Below are 16,471 nucleotides of genomic sequence, written 5' to 3' on the forward strand. Positions count from 1 at the left end.
GACGGCTCGCTTCGAGAAGGTTCGAAGGAAGTTACTTTCATTTAATTCCATCGAGCCGGCACGGTGCGAGCCTTCGACTTTTGCGGTCCACACGTTGATTTTTACTCGACTTCGAATAAAACTATCGAGTAATACCATATGTGAGTACTGACCTTAAGATCGTTTATAAATAAATAGTTAAATTTTAACCCAATTAAAGACACTTCACTACTCAATTAAAATGTTATAAGTATAATGATTTGTATCTGGATACAATTTTATACCTGTCTTTATGAAAACTCCATAGTTAACTCATTTTCCGGAACCGTTTTGTTACTTTCAGGAGATATCGGATAACTTTAACTGTTCGACCTTATGGTCTAAATATTCCATGATTAAAAGTACCGAGTATTTAGAACAAAATTAATTTAACCAAACATTCAAATCTTGTATCATTTCTGAAACGTAAATCACAAGTTTAGTAACTAATATATTCTATTTATTTACTTATCTAATAAGTCAATACCTCTTACCTTAGTTGAAAGACATAATTTATCGGGCGCTTCATTTAAAAATGTATTTAAGTGTTCAGCTGAAAATATCTTGTGATTTACGTTTCAGAATATACCTGAACCACAACCAAGAAGTATACCTCGTGGAACCGATTCGAGGTAGAAAAACTAACGATACCAGCCACCATAGACATACTAGATATAGACAAAGATGTAAATAAATTAACGTCTCTACTCCTGACTAGCTATGAACAGTCGTGTCCCCTTCACACACCAAGGTGGGGGAAGATATAACTGGTGGTGCCGCGAACTGGAGAGACACCGTAGGAAGGTCAGGAAGTTGTTCAATAGAGCATGGAACACACGGTTACCCACCGACTGGGACAAGTACACTGTCGCAAGAAGGCGACTTAAAAAACTTTAACGTACTAGAAACCAAGAGAAACACTGCACCAGTACTGAAAGCAACAACCAGGCAATTTTACGAGACCTACTTAGATGGAGTGGGAACCTTATAGTAAACTATCGTCTCTATCTTCCGAGCCTGTATTGCACACCGATACCATTGAAATGGAGGGAAGTAAAAATCATATTCATCCCAAAAGTAAGGAGGACTATACCCAAGCAAAATCTTTCAGGCCAATAAGCCTCACTTCATTCTAGTATTGTCTTTTATTAACATAACTTTTACACATTTAATAAAACACTTTTTTACGGATTATAGTTATGTATTATTGTATTTAAACTTATAATTATTTGGACATAATTTCAAATAAAAAAAAATTTAAAATTTGTCCAAATAATTATAAGTTTAAATACAATAATACATAACTATAATCCGTAAAAAAGTCTCACTTCATTCTTCTTAAAAACGATGGAGAGGCTGGGAGACCTGGAGATACGTAGCGAGGTATCGCTATCCAAATTCCTACATCCGAATCGACATGCCTACAGCTCAGGCAAATCATCGGATTCATCGCTCCACAACGTCGTGTCTCGCATTGGCAACTCTCTAAAGTTAAAGCAGTCAACCCTTTGTGCATTCATTGACATCGAAGGCGCCTTTGACAAAACTAACTTCACGAGTATAACCTGGGGGTCTAGTCAAGACAGATTAACAGTAGTGTATGTAGAAAGTCGAAAACTAAATTTGTATGAAAATGACAGCTAGTGTCGACAGTTGGTACCAAATACAGCTGCGCCTGCGGCTCGTTTTAAAAAACTGTACTCATGTTTAATACCCTCTATTATATGACAGTTGCGTAAACTACTATTTTTTCTTTGTATTATCTATAACTATAGAATAAAACACGTTTAGCAATTCACGTCACCCAAACATTACACACTTCACGAAACAAATGAGAGATGTTGCAACTGAAACGTCAAAGACCGCGAGTATGGGACGGGGAATCCCCCACGACAGCGTCAGGCTCTTTTGTGTGAATCCCCAAATTCTACATAGAGCTGAGCTAGTGCTACTGGAAGAATCCCTAAAAACACTTTTTTCTATTTCGATTTTTTTTACATTGTTCTTAAAGTTGAGAGACCGTGTGGGTGTCACCACAAAGAAGGTGACACCCGAGGCGGCCCGCCCCCGTTGCTCCGCCTTTGCTACGCCACTGCGTGGACGTAGTCAATATAAATGATGATCCGCGTGAGCGACGTCCTTTAACAGCGACTACTGAAGATAACATCAGTGCTATACGACGCATGATAGAGGAAGATAACAGAGTGACCTATCAGCAGATAAGGGCAAGCCTAGGCATTTGTATGAGTCAAGTTGAAAAAAATATTACACAAACATTTAGCCGTCAGGAAGCTTTGTAGCAGATGGATTTCCTATATATATCCATCGGTTCATCGGTTAAAGTATGCTTTAACCAATGACTAGAAACACCTTCGCTAGATTAGTTCAGCGGCGGTGAAATGCTGTATTTAACATCGTCACAGGTGATGAAAGCTGGATATATTGCTACGGACGCGAAATAAAAAGACAATCAGCCAGAAGAAAGGAAGAAGTCAAGGAAAAAAGATGATTGCCTCTTTCTTCATTCGGTGTTGACTAAGAATGAGACAGCGCCCTCGAAGCAGGATCTTCCTTCACCACAACAATGCTTCCGTGCACTCCGCAAAACGGACTGTTGAATATTTGGTTATGGCAGATGTCGAGATAGTGAGTCTTCCGCTATACGATTCTAATGCTGTGCTAAAATTCTAGTTATTTCAACTTTTAACCATAAACAGTTTACCTTTTCAAACTGCATGACTGATAACGGTATTGTTTTTTTTAATAAATATTGTTTGTATTTATGTTATAATTATATATTTTATTAATCTAGTCACATGTTTCATTTAAAATGTCTTGTAATAAAGTAGATTGATGCTAACTCATAGAAAGTCCTAAAGAATATCCTAGGTCGCTAACTAATGTATAGCTGTAGTTCATTGCAAGTATGTAGGTAGTAGGTACATATGAGTTAATATTATAGGCTTTTAAATACATGATGAATTTAATATTATTTATTAATATACTTCATTATTTACCACCGCGGTTCTGTAGCTAGTAATGATTCTAATGCTCTGCTAAATCGCTGCTATGGAAGGTAAAGTGTGGAATTTCCATCGTCTTTCGGCAGATATTCCCTCTTTTATATAAATATATTATGCAATATACAACAATGATAGCCTGTACATTTAAGGTTTTTAATTGTGACCCTATGCAGGGAAACCTTCTTTTCCACACTCTAAATGCTCTTTCCACCACATTTTATTTAATTTTTTGCTTTTTCTTATAATAAATGTATTTATTTATTTCTGTGACAATCAGCCGTTACTCTATGAATAACCAGCGGCCATCTTGTTTAACCCTCCTATACTGAGTAGTTAATTTTTTTGACTAATGGTTAGATATTTGACCATTAGTAACTCTAACCACGGATCAAAAAACGCATTTTGCTGAATTTTAACTATTAGTAACGATACTTAACCAATAGTTGAGTTAACTACGGATCAAAAAACTGGCCCTAAATGTTAACATCGTTTATTCTTCAATTGAGGATTAAATTTGAAACGGTCCTTATATATATTTTTAAAAGGGCGTATTTATTAATATTTTATAAAGTTATCGAGAGTTAAAGAATGGCAAGGCTGGCATAACATAATTAGGAGCTCAGTTTCGTACTTCTACGTCTTATTTCCTCGAAATCGATGTAATTTAAGCCTGATATCACTATTATGATATTTAAGAATATTAAAACCATATGGCCTTGTCACATTATACATTCATGGGCGTATCGCAACGCCCCTTATTTCAGATTTTAACTAATTATAATAAAAAATCAGTATCCGTTGCCCGTGTTCATGGAAAATGACTTACTTTTTATTAAAGTTACTATTATTAATTCTTTGTATTGTGCGTTCAAAGAGTGACATTTATAAAAATCGACCTAAAATTAAAACATCCGATGGTGATTTAATAATTGAATCTTCCTACAATAAAAATATATATTTAAAACCAAATGGACCAAAATCAAGTATTTTTGTCGGAAACATTAATTTAATGGACATTAATATTACCAAGAAAGAAGAAATTTGGAAGCCATCCCTCGATAACAGCGATAGTGACCGAGCTAATAAAATTGGAGATCTCAATGATATTATTGGAAGAATTGAACGCTTGGAAAGCTTTAGTACAACATTACCTTTAACTATTTCTTTAAATGTCACATACCTCACACGACAAATTAATACATTAAGAAGCAGGATACGCAATATTCAGAGTTTAATTAATAGGAAAGGAAAGGATGAATGTCAGTCACATCCCTGTGAGAATGGCGGGACGTGTTTAAACCTTGTCAATGGATATTATTGCTTATGCCCGCCCAATTGGAAAGGAGTTAATTGTGATGAAGATGTCAATGAATGTAGAAATTATGCTGGCACAGATTTAGGATGCCAAAATGGTGCTACATGTATTAACAGGCCTGGTTCCTACGAGTGTATCTGTAAGCCCGGATGGTTTGGCCTACACTGTACCAGAAAAGAGAGAAATTGTACTGGCAATGACTTTGAAATTTGCGGGCATGGCACCTGTTTACAAGTTACCACCGGTGTTGGAATTAAGTGCCTCTGTAATCAGGGATGGACAACAAATGACACAAGTATCGCATGTCTCACTGACGTCAATGAATGTTTATCATCTCAAGGTCCTCGGTGTTCCGTAAACCCACCCGTCGATTGTATTAACCTACCTGGTTCATTTGTTTGTGGCTCTTGTCCTGTCGGCTATGAAGGAGATGGTTACGTTTGTCATGATGTCGATGAATGTCTCACTTTGCCGAATGGTGGATGCAGTTTGAGTCCGAGAGTATCTTGTCACAACACGATAGGTTCTCGACTCTGTGGGCCCTGTCCACCAGGATTTGAAGGTGACGGAGTTATGTTATGATTTTGTTCAAATTCATGACGGAAGAAGTTCTGCCAGCCAGCTAGTAGGTAGGTTCTGTGGTACTGATTTGCCAAAAGGAGGAAACATTATATCTAGTCACAATAATTTATACTTTTGGTTTCGTTCCGATCAAACAATATCGGGAGAGGGTTTTTCTTTACATTGGAACAGTATAAGTCCCATTTGTGGAGGTGTTATCGATGCTACTCAGCATGGCCGGGTTAATTCACCAGGTTCACCTGGTCCATATCCCCCTAATCGTGATTGCTATTGGCGCTTAAGTACAAATTTAGGTAAGAGAATACAATTACATTTCTTCCAGTTGGATTTGGAAACACACCCAAATTGTAGTTTTGATTATCTAGCCATATACGATGGATTACACGAAAGCGATCCATTGCTGAATAGATACTGTAATTCCTCTCAACCGGCACCAGTGCAATCGTCGAGTCCCGAAATTCTTATTCATTTCCATTCTGATGCCTATGGGTCCGGAAAAGGCTTTCAAATCACGTATGCCCCAGTGGAAGGTGTGCCTGGTTGCGGTGGCTTTTATACTGCTGACAAAGGTGAAGTAACTTCCCCAAGTTACAATAATAAATATCTTAATAATCTTATATGCGATTACAAAATACAAACTAGCCCCGAAACAAAAGTACGGCTCACATTTCGGTCTTTCAATTTAGAGAGGTCGTTTAGATGTAGATTTGATTATATCGTAATTTATGACGGACCCAATGAGGATTCTAAACAGGTAGGCAAGTTTTGTGGCGATTCGATTCCGAAGACGTACACGTCGTCTTCCAATAATTTATTTATCAGATTTAAATCAGACCAAAGCATATCTTCAGGTGGGTTTACAGTTGCATACGAATCTATTTGCCATAAAACAATAATGGGTGATAGTGGAGTTATAAAATCACCGGGCTATCCTTTTAAATATCCCAAAAATACAGTCTGTGAATATGTCATAGGTACATCTCCAGGAAAAGTTATACAGCTGTCATTTCAAGATTTCGATATTGAAGATAATCGATATTATAATTGTCAATATGACTATGTAGAGGTCCGTGATGGGCCATCATCTAATTCATCACTGCTTGGTAAATATTGTGGTGGTTCAGATCACGTCCCACCCATACAAACGTCTTCTTTTAATTATTTGTATATCGGGTTCCATTCGGACATGAGTATATCGGGGACAGGATTTTTTGCGAATTACACGACTTTAGATATAGAGTGCGGAGGTATTTATAGCAAAACAACGGGACTTATAAACTATCCGGGTTCCGATAAGGTGTATTATAACCAAGATCAGTCGTGTACGTGGCTTTTGATTGCGCCCGAAGCAATGCACATTAAATTGACATGGAATAGATTCGATACTGAGGCACAGTTCACTTGTGAAAATGACTTTCTAGAACTGATTGAAATTGATGATGATTATATCAATGGGACAAGTTTAGGTAAATATTGCGGTAAATCACTCCCACCAGCTTTAACTACCACATCAAACAAACTGATGATAAAGTTTCAATCGGATAATAGCGTTAATGGTCTCGGATTTTCTCTTTCATATACCTTTTTAGATGAAAAATCACACTGTGGCGGCGTTTATATTAAGACGAGCGGTTATATATATTCACCGGGGTGGCCGGACACATATGAACCCAACAAAGATTGTACTTGGACAATTTCTGTGCCTGAAGGCCAACAAATTGCGTTGAAGATTAAAGATTTCGATTTAGAAATGCCTATTAGAGAAAAATGTGATTTAGGTGATTATTTGTTGATTAGAGACGGCTTATCTGATAGCGCACCTTTGCTTGCCAAATTATGTGGGTCTTTTAAAACGAAACGCATCGTCTCTACAGCTCACAATCTTTACATTCACTTCCATTCCGATTTCTATTTATCGGGCAAAGGATTTAGTATAGAATGGGATGGAGCACTAAGGGGCTGTGGCGGTACATTAACAAGCGTCGCCGGATCGATATCCTCGCCTAATTATCCGCAAAATTATAACGACGATGCGGAATGTTTCTATAAAATTGTTACTAGTAGCGGGTCGCGTATACGAATTATATTTGCAGACTTGGACTTAGAACATACATTGAACTGTAGAGACGACTATCTAGAAATATATGACGGACGCGATGTCTATGCCCCTAGTTTAGGGAGGTTTTGTGATAATAATAATAATCAGACCAATATTGAAACTAAAAGTAACTATGCATTCATAAAGTTCAGATCAGATATATTTTTGAATGGTAAAGGATTTTTGCTTAATTATGAAACAATTTGTAATACAAATATAAGCGGAAGCTACGGCGTTATAGAAAGTCCTGGATATCCTAACAATTATCCTCTTAATTTGAATTGTCTTTGGAACATCACAGTTGGATTAGGCAATAGAATAAATATAACCTTCACCCATTTTAACATATTTTCTTTTCAATATAGACCCCAACCAAGAGGAATTCATCCTTGGTCCAGATATCAGACGCCTTGGGGCGTACGTAATCGTTCTTTTAATTTTTCTCCCTTCTTTCCCCAAGGAGGTCCACAATGCGAATCATATTTACAATTTAAGGAGTTAACCGAAGCAAATTTTTCGGTCAAGCACTGCGGTACCTCTCTGCCAGTTCCAATTTCAACGAAAAGTAATTCTATGCAAATTAGTTTTGTCAGTGGCTATTTCAACGCTGCTGATGGATTTAGGCTGGAATGGGTAAAAGTTGGATGTGGCGCATATCTGAAAAAACAGCGTGGTGATATTGAACTACCTAAGAATATAAAATATTCTAACAACGGTCTCGAATGTGAATGGGTGATAGAAACGCAACCAGGTAGCCGGGTGACTGTTATATTAAACAATGTATTTGTCGAGGAGACTAAGAACTGTACAGTCGATTCCATCGAATTTTATAATGGACAAAGCAGTTCATCCCATTTGATAAGTAAAATATGTCACCGGGGGTCTCACACGATCCAATCAAGCAGTAACTATATGTTTGTAAAGTTTGTGAAAAAGTCTTCGTTACGAGACGTCTACTTTTCAGCTTATTATGATTCAGATACGTCTGGGTGCGGAGGCCGCATAACGTCTCGCACCGGTGTTATAACGTCCGAAAACTATCCGAGAAACTACAATGATAATATGGATTGCTTATGGTACATAACCGTACCGGATAATCATAGAATAGAATTGAATTTTCTGGATCTTGATCTTTACTCGATCGACGACGACGATGAAAGTTGTGGTGACTCCATTAAGATATATGAAAATTCGTATATTGCTAATACAAATTATACTCACCTTATATGCCCCAAATCAAACGTGTCTCAAATAATTTCCAACACATCTTATATGGTACTACAATTTACTACGGACACATTTGGCTCGGCGAAAGGTTTTAAAGCGAACTTTTCTGCCACCTGTGGCGCTGTTATAGAAGCAAAATACGACGGAGTTATAACCAATGATCCATTTGTTAGCCAAAACCTCCATAATTGTACTTGGGTCATCTTATCACACGATTTAGGAGAAAAAATAAAACTTACCGTTGAACACATGTCAATACCGCGTAGTATTGAATTAGTTTCTAACAGAGAATGCCCTTCGTCATTTTTTAAAATTTTTGACGGTAACGACATTAATTCTCCAGTCATTGGGGAATATTGTGGTTATAAGGCACCCAGTACAATTGTCAGTCACGGCAGCGCACTAACAATTATGCATGGAACATATGGTGACACTTTGAGCGGTTCTTTTACAGCGCACTATTCGACATTATCAAGCGCCTGTGGAGGCACAATATCATCTGAAGAAGGTTCATTCGCTTCGCCAAATTATCCGCTCTCTTATCCTCTCGGAACCGATTGTGAATGGACATTACGAGCATCTCCCGGAAACAGTATGTATATAACGTTTGAAGCTTTCAATATTGTTTACTCTGATCGCTGCAATGAAGATTACTTAGAAATACGAGAAAATAATGGTGGCGGTCGGTTGTTGGGAGCTTATTGTGGTGAAACTGTACCGGTGAATACCACGACTGGGTCAGTAATTTACATAAAATTTCATAGTGGTTATCAAAATTCCGGTACAGGATTCTTAGCTCATTTTGGAATTCTGCACCAAAATGAGATAACTGAGAAAACCCAAGGAGAAATATCGTCTCCGCTTTATCCTCACACCTACAACAGAGAAGGAGAATTTTCATGGCGAATCATTGGTAAACTGACCAGTAGTATTACTTTAAATATAGATGAATTAGTAATTCCAAAGCGAGGGGAAATTTGTGATAGTAAACTAATTATTTACGATGGTTATGACGAAGAAGCACCAATACTGGATACGGTTTGTGGCATAATAAGAAATGAGGAGAAAATATTGAATACTAGAAGTTCCCTCGTATATATTCGATTTATTGTAACTGAACCAGAAATTTATAGCGTTTTCAATTTAAAGTGGTCGCAAACTCAATCATATTTAACAGAAAGTGGAACGTTGAGAAGATGTGGTTATAATGAAAGCAAAGTTATAGCCGCAGGGGCAGTGGTTAATTTCCATTCACCCAACTATCCGGAAGAATATGGGGAAGATTTACTCTGTGAATGGGTGTTTGAAGCAACTGTAGGTCGCCATTTGCAATTAAACTTTAATGATTTTAAATTAGAAGAAACTTCTGCTTGCTATGCTGACCATGTATCAATATATTCGCGAAACTTGAAGGAAGATTGGAAATTAGTAAAAGAAAATCTTTGTTTATTGGAAAATGTAAAGCAAGGATTTGAACTGTCACAGTTACTTAAAGTAACATTTCAAACAGATGCTTCAATTGCTGAAAAGGGATTTTCCGCTAGTGTAAAATCAAAATGCGGTGGAGTTATTTCTAAGGAGTCTGGTACGATTGAATTCTCATGGGACGAACGTGATTTTAGAAATAACATCCGCTGCAATTGGACGATAAAAGTTCGACCTGGCCGCACAGTTAAAATAAATTTTGAGCATTTCAATATAACAAATGATAACGAGTGTAATCAGTATGTAATGATTCGAAATGGTGAAAGCTTCGAGTCACCTATATTAGGGTCGGGTAAATTTTGTGGATATTCACATGAGGTTAGAGAAAGCCTTTTATCGTCTGGCAATGCCATTTATGTAAGTTATGTTAACAATCATCACCACATCAGTTCTGAAATAACGACATTCGAAACTTTCAAGTTGCGTTTTGAAGAGGAAAACATAGAATGCGGGTCTACTTCGTCTATCGATAGTGACCATAAATGGGAAGTGATATCTTCTCCTAATTACCCATCAGTACCAATGCCCTATTCAGAATGTGTATGGGTGTTAACAGGACCACCTGGAGAAAAATTGAGAATAGACTTTATTGATAGATTTGACATTGATGGTAGAGACGATTGTAAAGATGAGTCAATCGAAGTACACGATGGCGCCTCAGCGTTGGCTCCTACTATCGGGGTATACTGTGGAACTAAGCCAGGTACAGTCAGAACAAGCAGTAATGCCCTCTACATAAAATATTCCACGTTGTTGTCTGAGCCAAGAAATGGTTTCAAAGCGAATATTTCTACTGATGTGTGCGGTGGTACTATGATAGCTGAATCCGGAGAAATTACATCGCCGGGATATCCTCATATGCTTGTCATGCCTACGGGATCTTTATGTAAATGGCGTATTATATCTCCTTTAAAAAATGTAATTAAGTTTTACATGGTAGATTTTAATATACCAGAATCAGGGCACGATTGTCAAATAAATGTAACAGTCACGGAATCGTTGCCGATGAACAGAACCGCTTTAACTGTAATGGAGTTTTGTAGTGATACTCCTCCAGTATCAAACACTGTGGTAGAAACGAGTACTAATGAAGCGTCTATAACATTTTTTATGGGAGATCCTAGTTCCTATACTCAAATATCTGATTATAAAGGTTTCAAAATGACATTTAATTCATCGAGACCGTCATGTGGTGGGAAATTAACGCAGTCTGAAGGCTATTTGACAACACCCGGTTATCCTCGCAGTACTTCATTGCGTTATTGCCAGTGGTTTATAGTGGTACCGGATGCGACAAGACGAGTCAAACTAGAATTAATTGATTATAACGAGAATGAAAGAATAGGTATTTACAATGACGCTACATTCGAATCTGTTATAGATATATATAGCGGAAAGAATATAAGCGGAAAACCTTTGATTTATGAATCTTCAGGTAATACTATTTCAGTGTATCTACGTATGGAAATGTATTCCTCCCAAAGGTACCCACAAAGATTTAAAGCTAGGTTTACTTCGGATGAACCTTCTTTATGCGGTGTTAGTCTTCAGGGTACAAGTGGTAAAATTACTGCTCCTGATTCACAGCGCCCTTACGTCTGCAAGTGGACGTATAATTTCGCGGATACCTACAAACTTAACAATTACTTTGATTACAATACTATTTTTATAAGAATTACTAACACTTTTTCCCGAGACTCGAAATGTTATTATTCCCATTCGAGGCTTGTGATTGATGTTCCAATTGAAAATACAGGCCAAAACTTCATTCGAACTGTATGTGGAAATCAAACCAATATTTCCTATAGAATCCCGTTTACATCATTGACACTAAGGGCTATTCAACTTAATCTTCAACCTTTTTTGTTTAATGTTGAATGGAAACTTCAGCCATGTGGAGGAGTTGTTCATCTCTCACAAGAACCCAGAAATATTTTGAATATACCAAAATCATTCAATGATACTTTAGATTGTGGATGGATAGTAATCGCTCCTCCTGGAGTTAGAATAGAAACAAGTATTGAAGGAATCTTTAACCGCGATTGTTCAGATGAATTTTTATCCGTTCATCATGGTTTAACACAATCTCTCTCTATTTTAGAGTATTGTAAAAATAAAGTACCCGAAAAATCAATTGTTACCTCTTTTATGCACACATACATTCAGTATCATTCTAAAGCTCAACAATCTACTAATTTAAAACTGGTTATGAAAGTTGCTAGCAGCCAATGTGGCGGCTATTTAGATGAGTATGATAGAATATTTTCCTCACCTCACTACCCAAATCATTATGATGAAAATACAGAATGTACTTGGGTAATAGAAGCATCTACAGGTTATAGAGTTTCACTTTCATTTTTCCAACGATTTGTTGTAGAAGATACCGTGAATTGCACAAAAGATGCGGTTATTATATATGACTGGGTAAATGGATCATACCAGGAATTAGCTAAACTGTGCGGGAGAGAAATTCCACCTATATATAATTCAACTTCAACTCGGATGAAAGTCGTATTTCGTACTGATTCTAATATTAATCTTGATGGTTTTATAGCAGAGTGGACTGAAATTTGTGGCGGTATATTCACAGCTACGAATACAGATCAATTTATTTACAGTCCTGGATATGGAAGTGGTTATGGTCCGTTACTAGATTGTTCATATGAAATTCTTGCTCCAACAAATAATAAGTTAATCGTGAAGTTTCAAGACTTCTCCCTAGAAGGCATCTACCCAGAATGCAAAAATGGTAATCTTACAATAACTGGAGAGAGTGAAAACGGATTTCTAATAAATATATTTTGTGGTAAGCATATCCCACCAATTTTAGAGAACTATGAGAAACTCATGATAAATTTCAAAACGGATAGAATTGATCAAGATAAAGGCTTTCTACTGTCCTATTCGTTGTATAAGTGTGGTGGAAAAATTACTGAAACTTCACAAATTAGTACAGGATCTGCTAAAGAATACTTTAACGGGCTTAATTGTACTTGGACAATTGAGGCCCCTTCAGATAAAGTTGTCATAGTTAACTTTGCATATATTGACATAGAACCACATTATTCCTGTTCCAATGACTATATAGCTGTATTTGATGGATCTCAAATCGAAAATGATCATCGATTAGCTTTGTTATGCGGAAAAATTAATTCTTCTACTGTAATAAAGAGTAATAGTAGTAGGGCAGTTGTACAATTTGTATCAGATTCCTTTTTTAACGCAAAAGGCTTTCAGGCACAAATTACTTTTAGCTATAGCGAAGCCGTTGGATGTGGAGGTGTTATCAGTTTATTAACTCAAACTCAATACTCTTTAAAATCCCCACGGATAGGTAATTCATTTGTGTACGAAAGCTACTTAGATTGTCATTGGTTTGTAAAAGCCCCAGAAGATCATGTTATTAAAGTTGAATTTAGAGCTTTTCATGTATCACCATGCGCTGATGTGAATCAAACTGCGATAGGTATTAGAAAATGCAGCTGTGACTTCGTTGAAATACGGGATGGGCTCAATCCAGATAGTCTTTTGATTGACAAGTTTTGTGGGCACACTTTGCCACCCGCGATAGTATCATCAACTAATGTTCTAAGTATCAGATTGTCAACTGATGGTGAAATAGTAAGTTCTGGCTTTGAAATAAGTTTGAGTTTACAGCGTTCCAGATGTTTTCGAACTGAAATAACGGTCGATTTTAACGTTCAAAAAATACATTCGCCTGGGTTTGGACGCAGTGATATTCCGCGGGGTTTACATTGTAAATATATTTTGAAGGATACTAGGTCTCTTATTCCAATACATTTACGAGTTAACTTTCTTGACCTAGAACCAGGTACAGCGAATCACTGTTTAAATGATAAGATGATTATAACAAATTTTCCTCAAACAAATACGACTATTGGAAAAGATTTTATTCTAAATCACAATACTGACAATTTCTTTTCACTTTCTCCCTTTTTCAATTCAATCATAAACTTAAAACCTGAAATGTTTGTTGTGTGTGGCTCAAATAAGACACTAGATTTTTATTTAAACGGCAATATTAATATAAATCTGATAACTTCAGCTGAGTCGTCATCAACTCACATAGGTGTAGAGTTGGAGGTATCTTACCTTGGCCAATGTGGAAGAAATTATACAGAGCCTTATGGGCTACTACAAAATAGCTATATCGAAGATTACAATGAAAATATACGAAGTTGTTCTAATTTAATAACTGCTCCTGAAAACTACACAATATCAATATATATAATTGAAATGTACCCTAGTTACTACCGTGGTGAGGCATATTTGGAAATATTGGACGGTGATAAGTTGTCATCTCCATGTTTGTATAAAGTTCAATCATCTTATATAATGCAATCAGTTATTTCTACAGGAAGATACTTGCTGATGCACAATGTCATGAAAGGTACTGAGCAAATAATGTACAATATAAATTATGTTATCACAGACAAAGGACGGGGATGTGGCGGGAAACTCGTAAATGAATTGGGTAGAATAACAAGTCCTATGTATCCAGAGGTTTATAGGAAGAGGTCGACTTGTGAATGGGAGCTTGAGACGCCGATTGGCACTCGGCTCCGACTGCACTTTAGTGAATTTGATTTAGGTGTACTATGCGATCAGAATTACGTTAGTTTGGTTGATAGGAATGGCAACTTGGTTTCTTCATTTTGTTCTGAAACGCCGGCTGACTATACTAGCGAAGACAATTATGTTAAAGTTGTTTATACCACTACAATGAGCAATGGTGGGACTGGCTGGATAGCAGATTTTGTAGGTATTCATAATTTGTAATATTATAATATTTTTAAAAATGTGCGTATAAATAAATAATAGACTTAAACATTTGTTTTGTTTTGTGTATAATTATTACTCTGTTAAATGTATTATTTAGCATTAGACTTCAAGAAATAATTAATTAAAGTGTGTACTCCGATACGGTACGGAATAGATTTAAGGAACTAAATATTATGACATTATCCAATCAATATATTCTTGAGGCCTTGTTGTATGTACAAAAAAACTTAAAAGATTTTAAAACAAATGGTGACATTCACCAGTATAATACGCGTAATAGAACTAATTTGAGTGTGCGACCAACCAGGCTCCAGAAGATAAACCACTCCTTATATGGAAATTGTATTCGTTTTTAGAACAAACTCCCAAGCAAAATTAGAGAACTATCACTAAATAAATTCAAAGCCCTTGTTAAAAGTAAATTATTTAATAGCCTTTTATAAATGTGACGAATACTTTAATGATCCTAATCCTTGGGATTGATTTGCTCCAGTTCAAACAATTTGTATTAAAAACTTGGCGATTGAAAAGAGTGGCGGAAAGTTTCTTGCCAGTTCTTCTTACCCGCTCTACGGCCTTGACTTGCGAACTGGTTGTAAAGGTAAATTTACAAAAAATTTACGTTCATAAGTGTACATGTTTACCTATATGAATAAAGATATTTTGATTTGATTTGATTTATTTCATTTATTACCGATGATTGATCAAAATACAGCCTTCTTTTTCTGGCGCCACTTTATTGATAACAACTTGAATTGCCGGATCAAAATACAGCCTTTGCGTGCGAGATTGTCATGTGCTATGGCATCCGTTATCATCAAATTCGGGCTGGTAGAGGAATCATTTTGAATGCCATTGCAAGCCAAATTTTTTTATAATGAGTTAATATATTCGTAGAACAAATTTCTTCCTAAATTGACTATGTTTTTGTTTACTAACCCTTTTTTCAATTAGTTTTTCATGAACATACAATTATGTATATATTAATACATAGGTTACAATAAATACGTCGGGTTTTTTAAATAATTTTTCGTTTTGTATTTGTTCAGTTTTATTCAAATGTGTTTCTTCTTTCTTTAATTCTTGAATTAAAAACAGCAAGGAAAAGGTCGTTATAAGTGGTAAAGATTTATTTTTAAAATTTAAATTTTTGTGAATACAATAATATATTATACTGTACGAATATTTCTTACACAATCTGTAAAACTTGATAAAGAAAATCTAAATCAATTACCGTTTTGAAATTTACTTGAAGATATTTAACACTTTTGTGAAACTTACAATTGTTTTTAAACATAACAAGTAACAATTTGTGGGCCTGCCACATAATACATACATCCACATTGCTATATTACAGATAAATAGTCTACAACATTTAGGGCCTGTTTCACAATGTATGGATAAAGTGCCAAATAGCTATGCAACACATATATTATTTGAAAGATAAAAGTTCTGAATAAGATAATTCTAATTTCATGACGTATAGCGCTATCTGACAGTCGTGAAACGCAAAAATACTATTTATCATACCAATAAGTAACAAATAGCTTATTTGGAACTTATCCGGACATTGTGAAACAGGCCCTTAAACTGTGCATAAATATTAAATTATCATTTATAACCAGTAGTTCCCAAGATTGCCGCATTCAAACACACTTATGATTAACATTTGAGGATTACAAAATGAAGAAAGAAGCTTTATATTACGAACAACTCAATGTTGCTGTTTGAATAATGAAAGTCCAGCTTAATATATATTTTGCGTACTTTAGATACTTCTCGCTCTTCTAGCAAAATACTCGAAATAATTTGAAAATGGGCCACTTACACGGCTAAGCAGTGAGAATGTAAAACAATTGATCTTTATAAGTTATATTATATGACTTTCGACTAGTAATATTATATTGTTATATTTTTATT

At 35.9% G+C, this 16,471-nt stretch overlaps 1 protein-coding gene across 1 annotated transcript; it reads left to right on the plus strand.

Moving 5' to 3' along the window:
- Positions 1–3,858: 3,858 nt before the first annotated feature.
- Positions 3,859–14,789, plus strand: LOC110995585 (cubilin-like). Its single transcript, XM_045629287.1, has 2 exons — positions 3,859–4,926; positions 4,979–14,789. Exons 1-2 carry the CDS (start codon positions 3,859–3,861, stop codon positions 14,546–14,548), a joined length of 10,638 nt encoding a protein of 3,545 aa, XP_045485243.1. The 3' UTR covers positions 14,549–14,789.
- Positions 14,790–16,471: the final 1,682 nt, after the last annotated feature.

This window comes from Pieris rapae, chromosome 8 (genome assembly GCF_905147795.1).
Source record: "Pieris rapae chromosome 8, ilPieRapa1.1, whole genome shotgun sequence".
Classification (NCBI taxonomy): domain Eukaryota; kingdom Metazoa; phylum Arthropoda; class Insecta; order Lepidoptera; family Pieridae; genus Pieris; species Pieris rapae.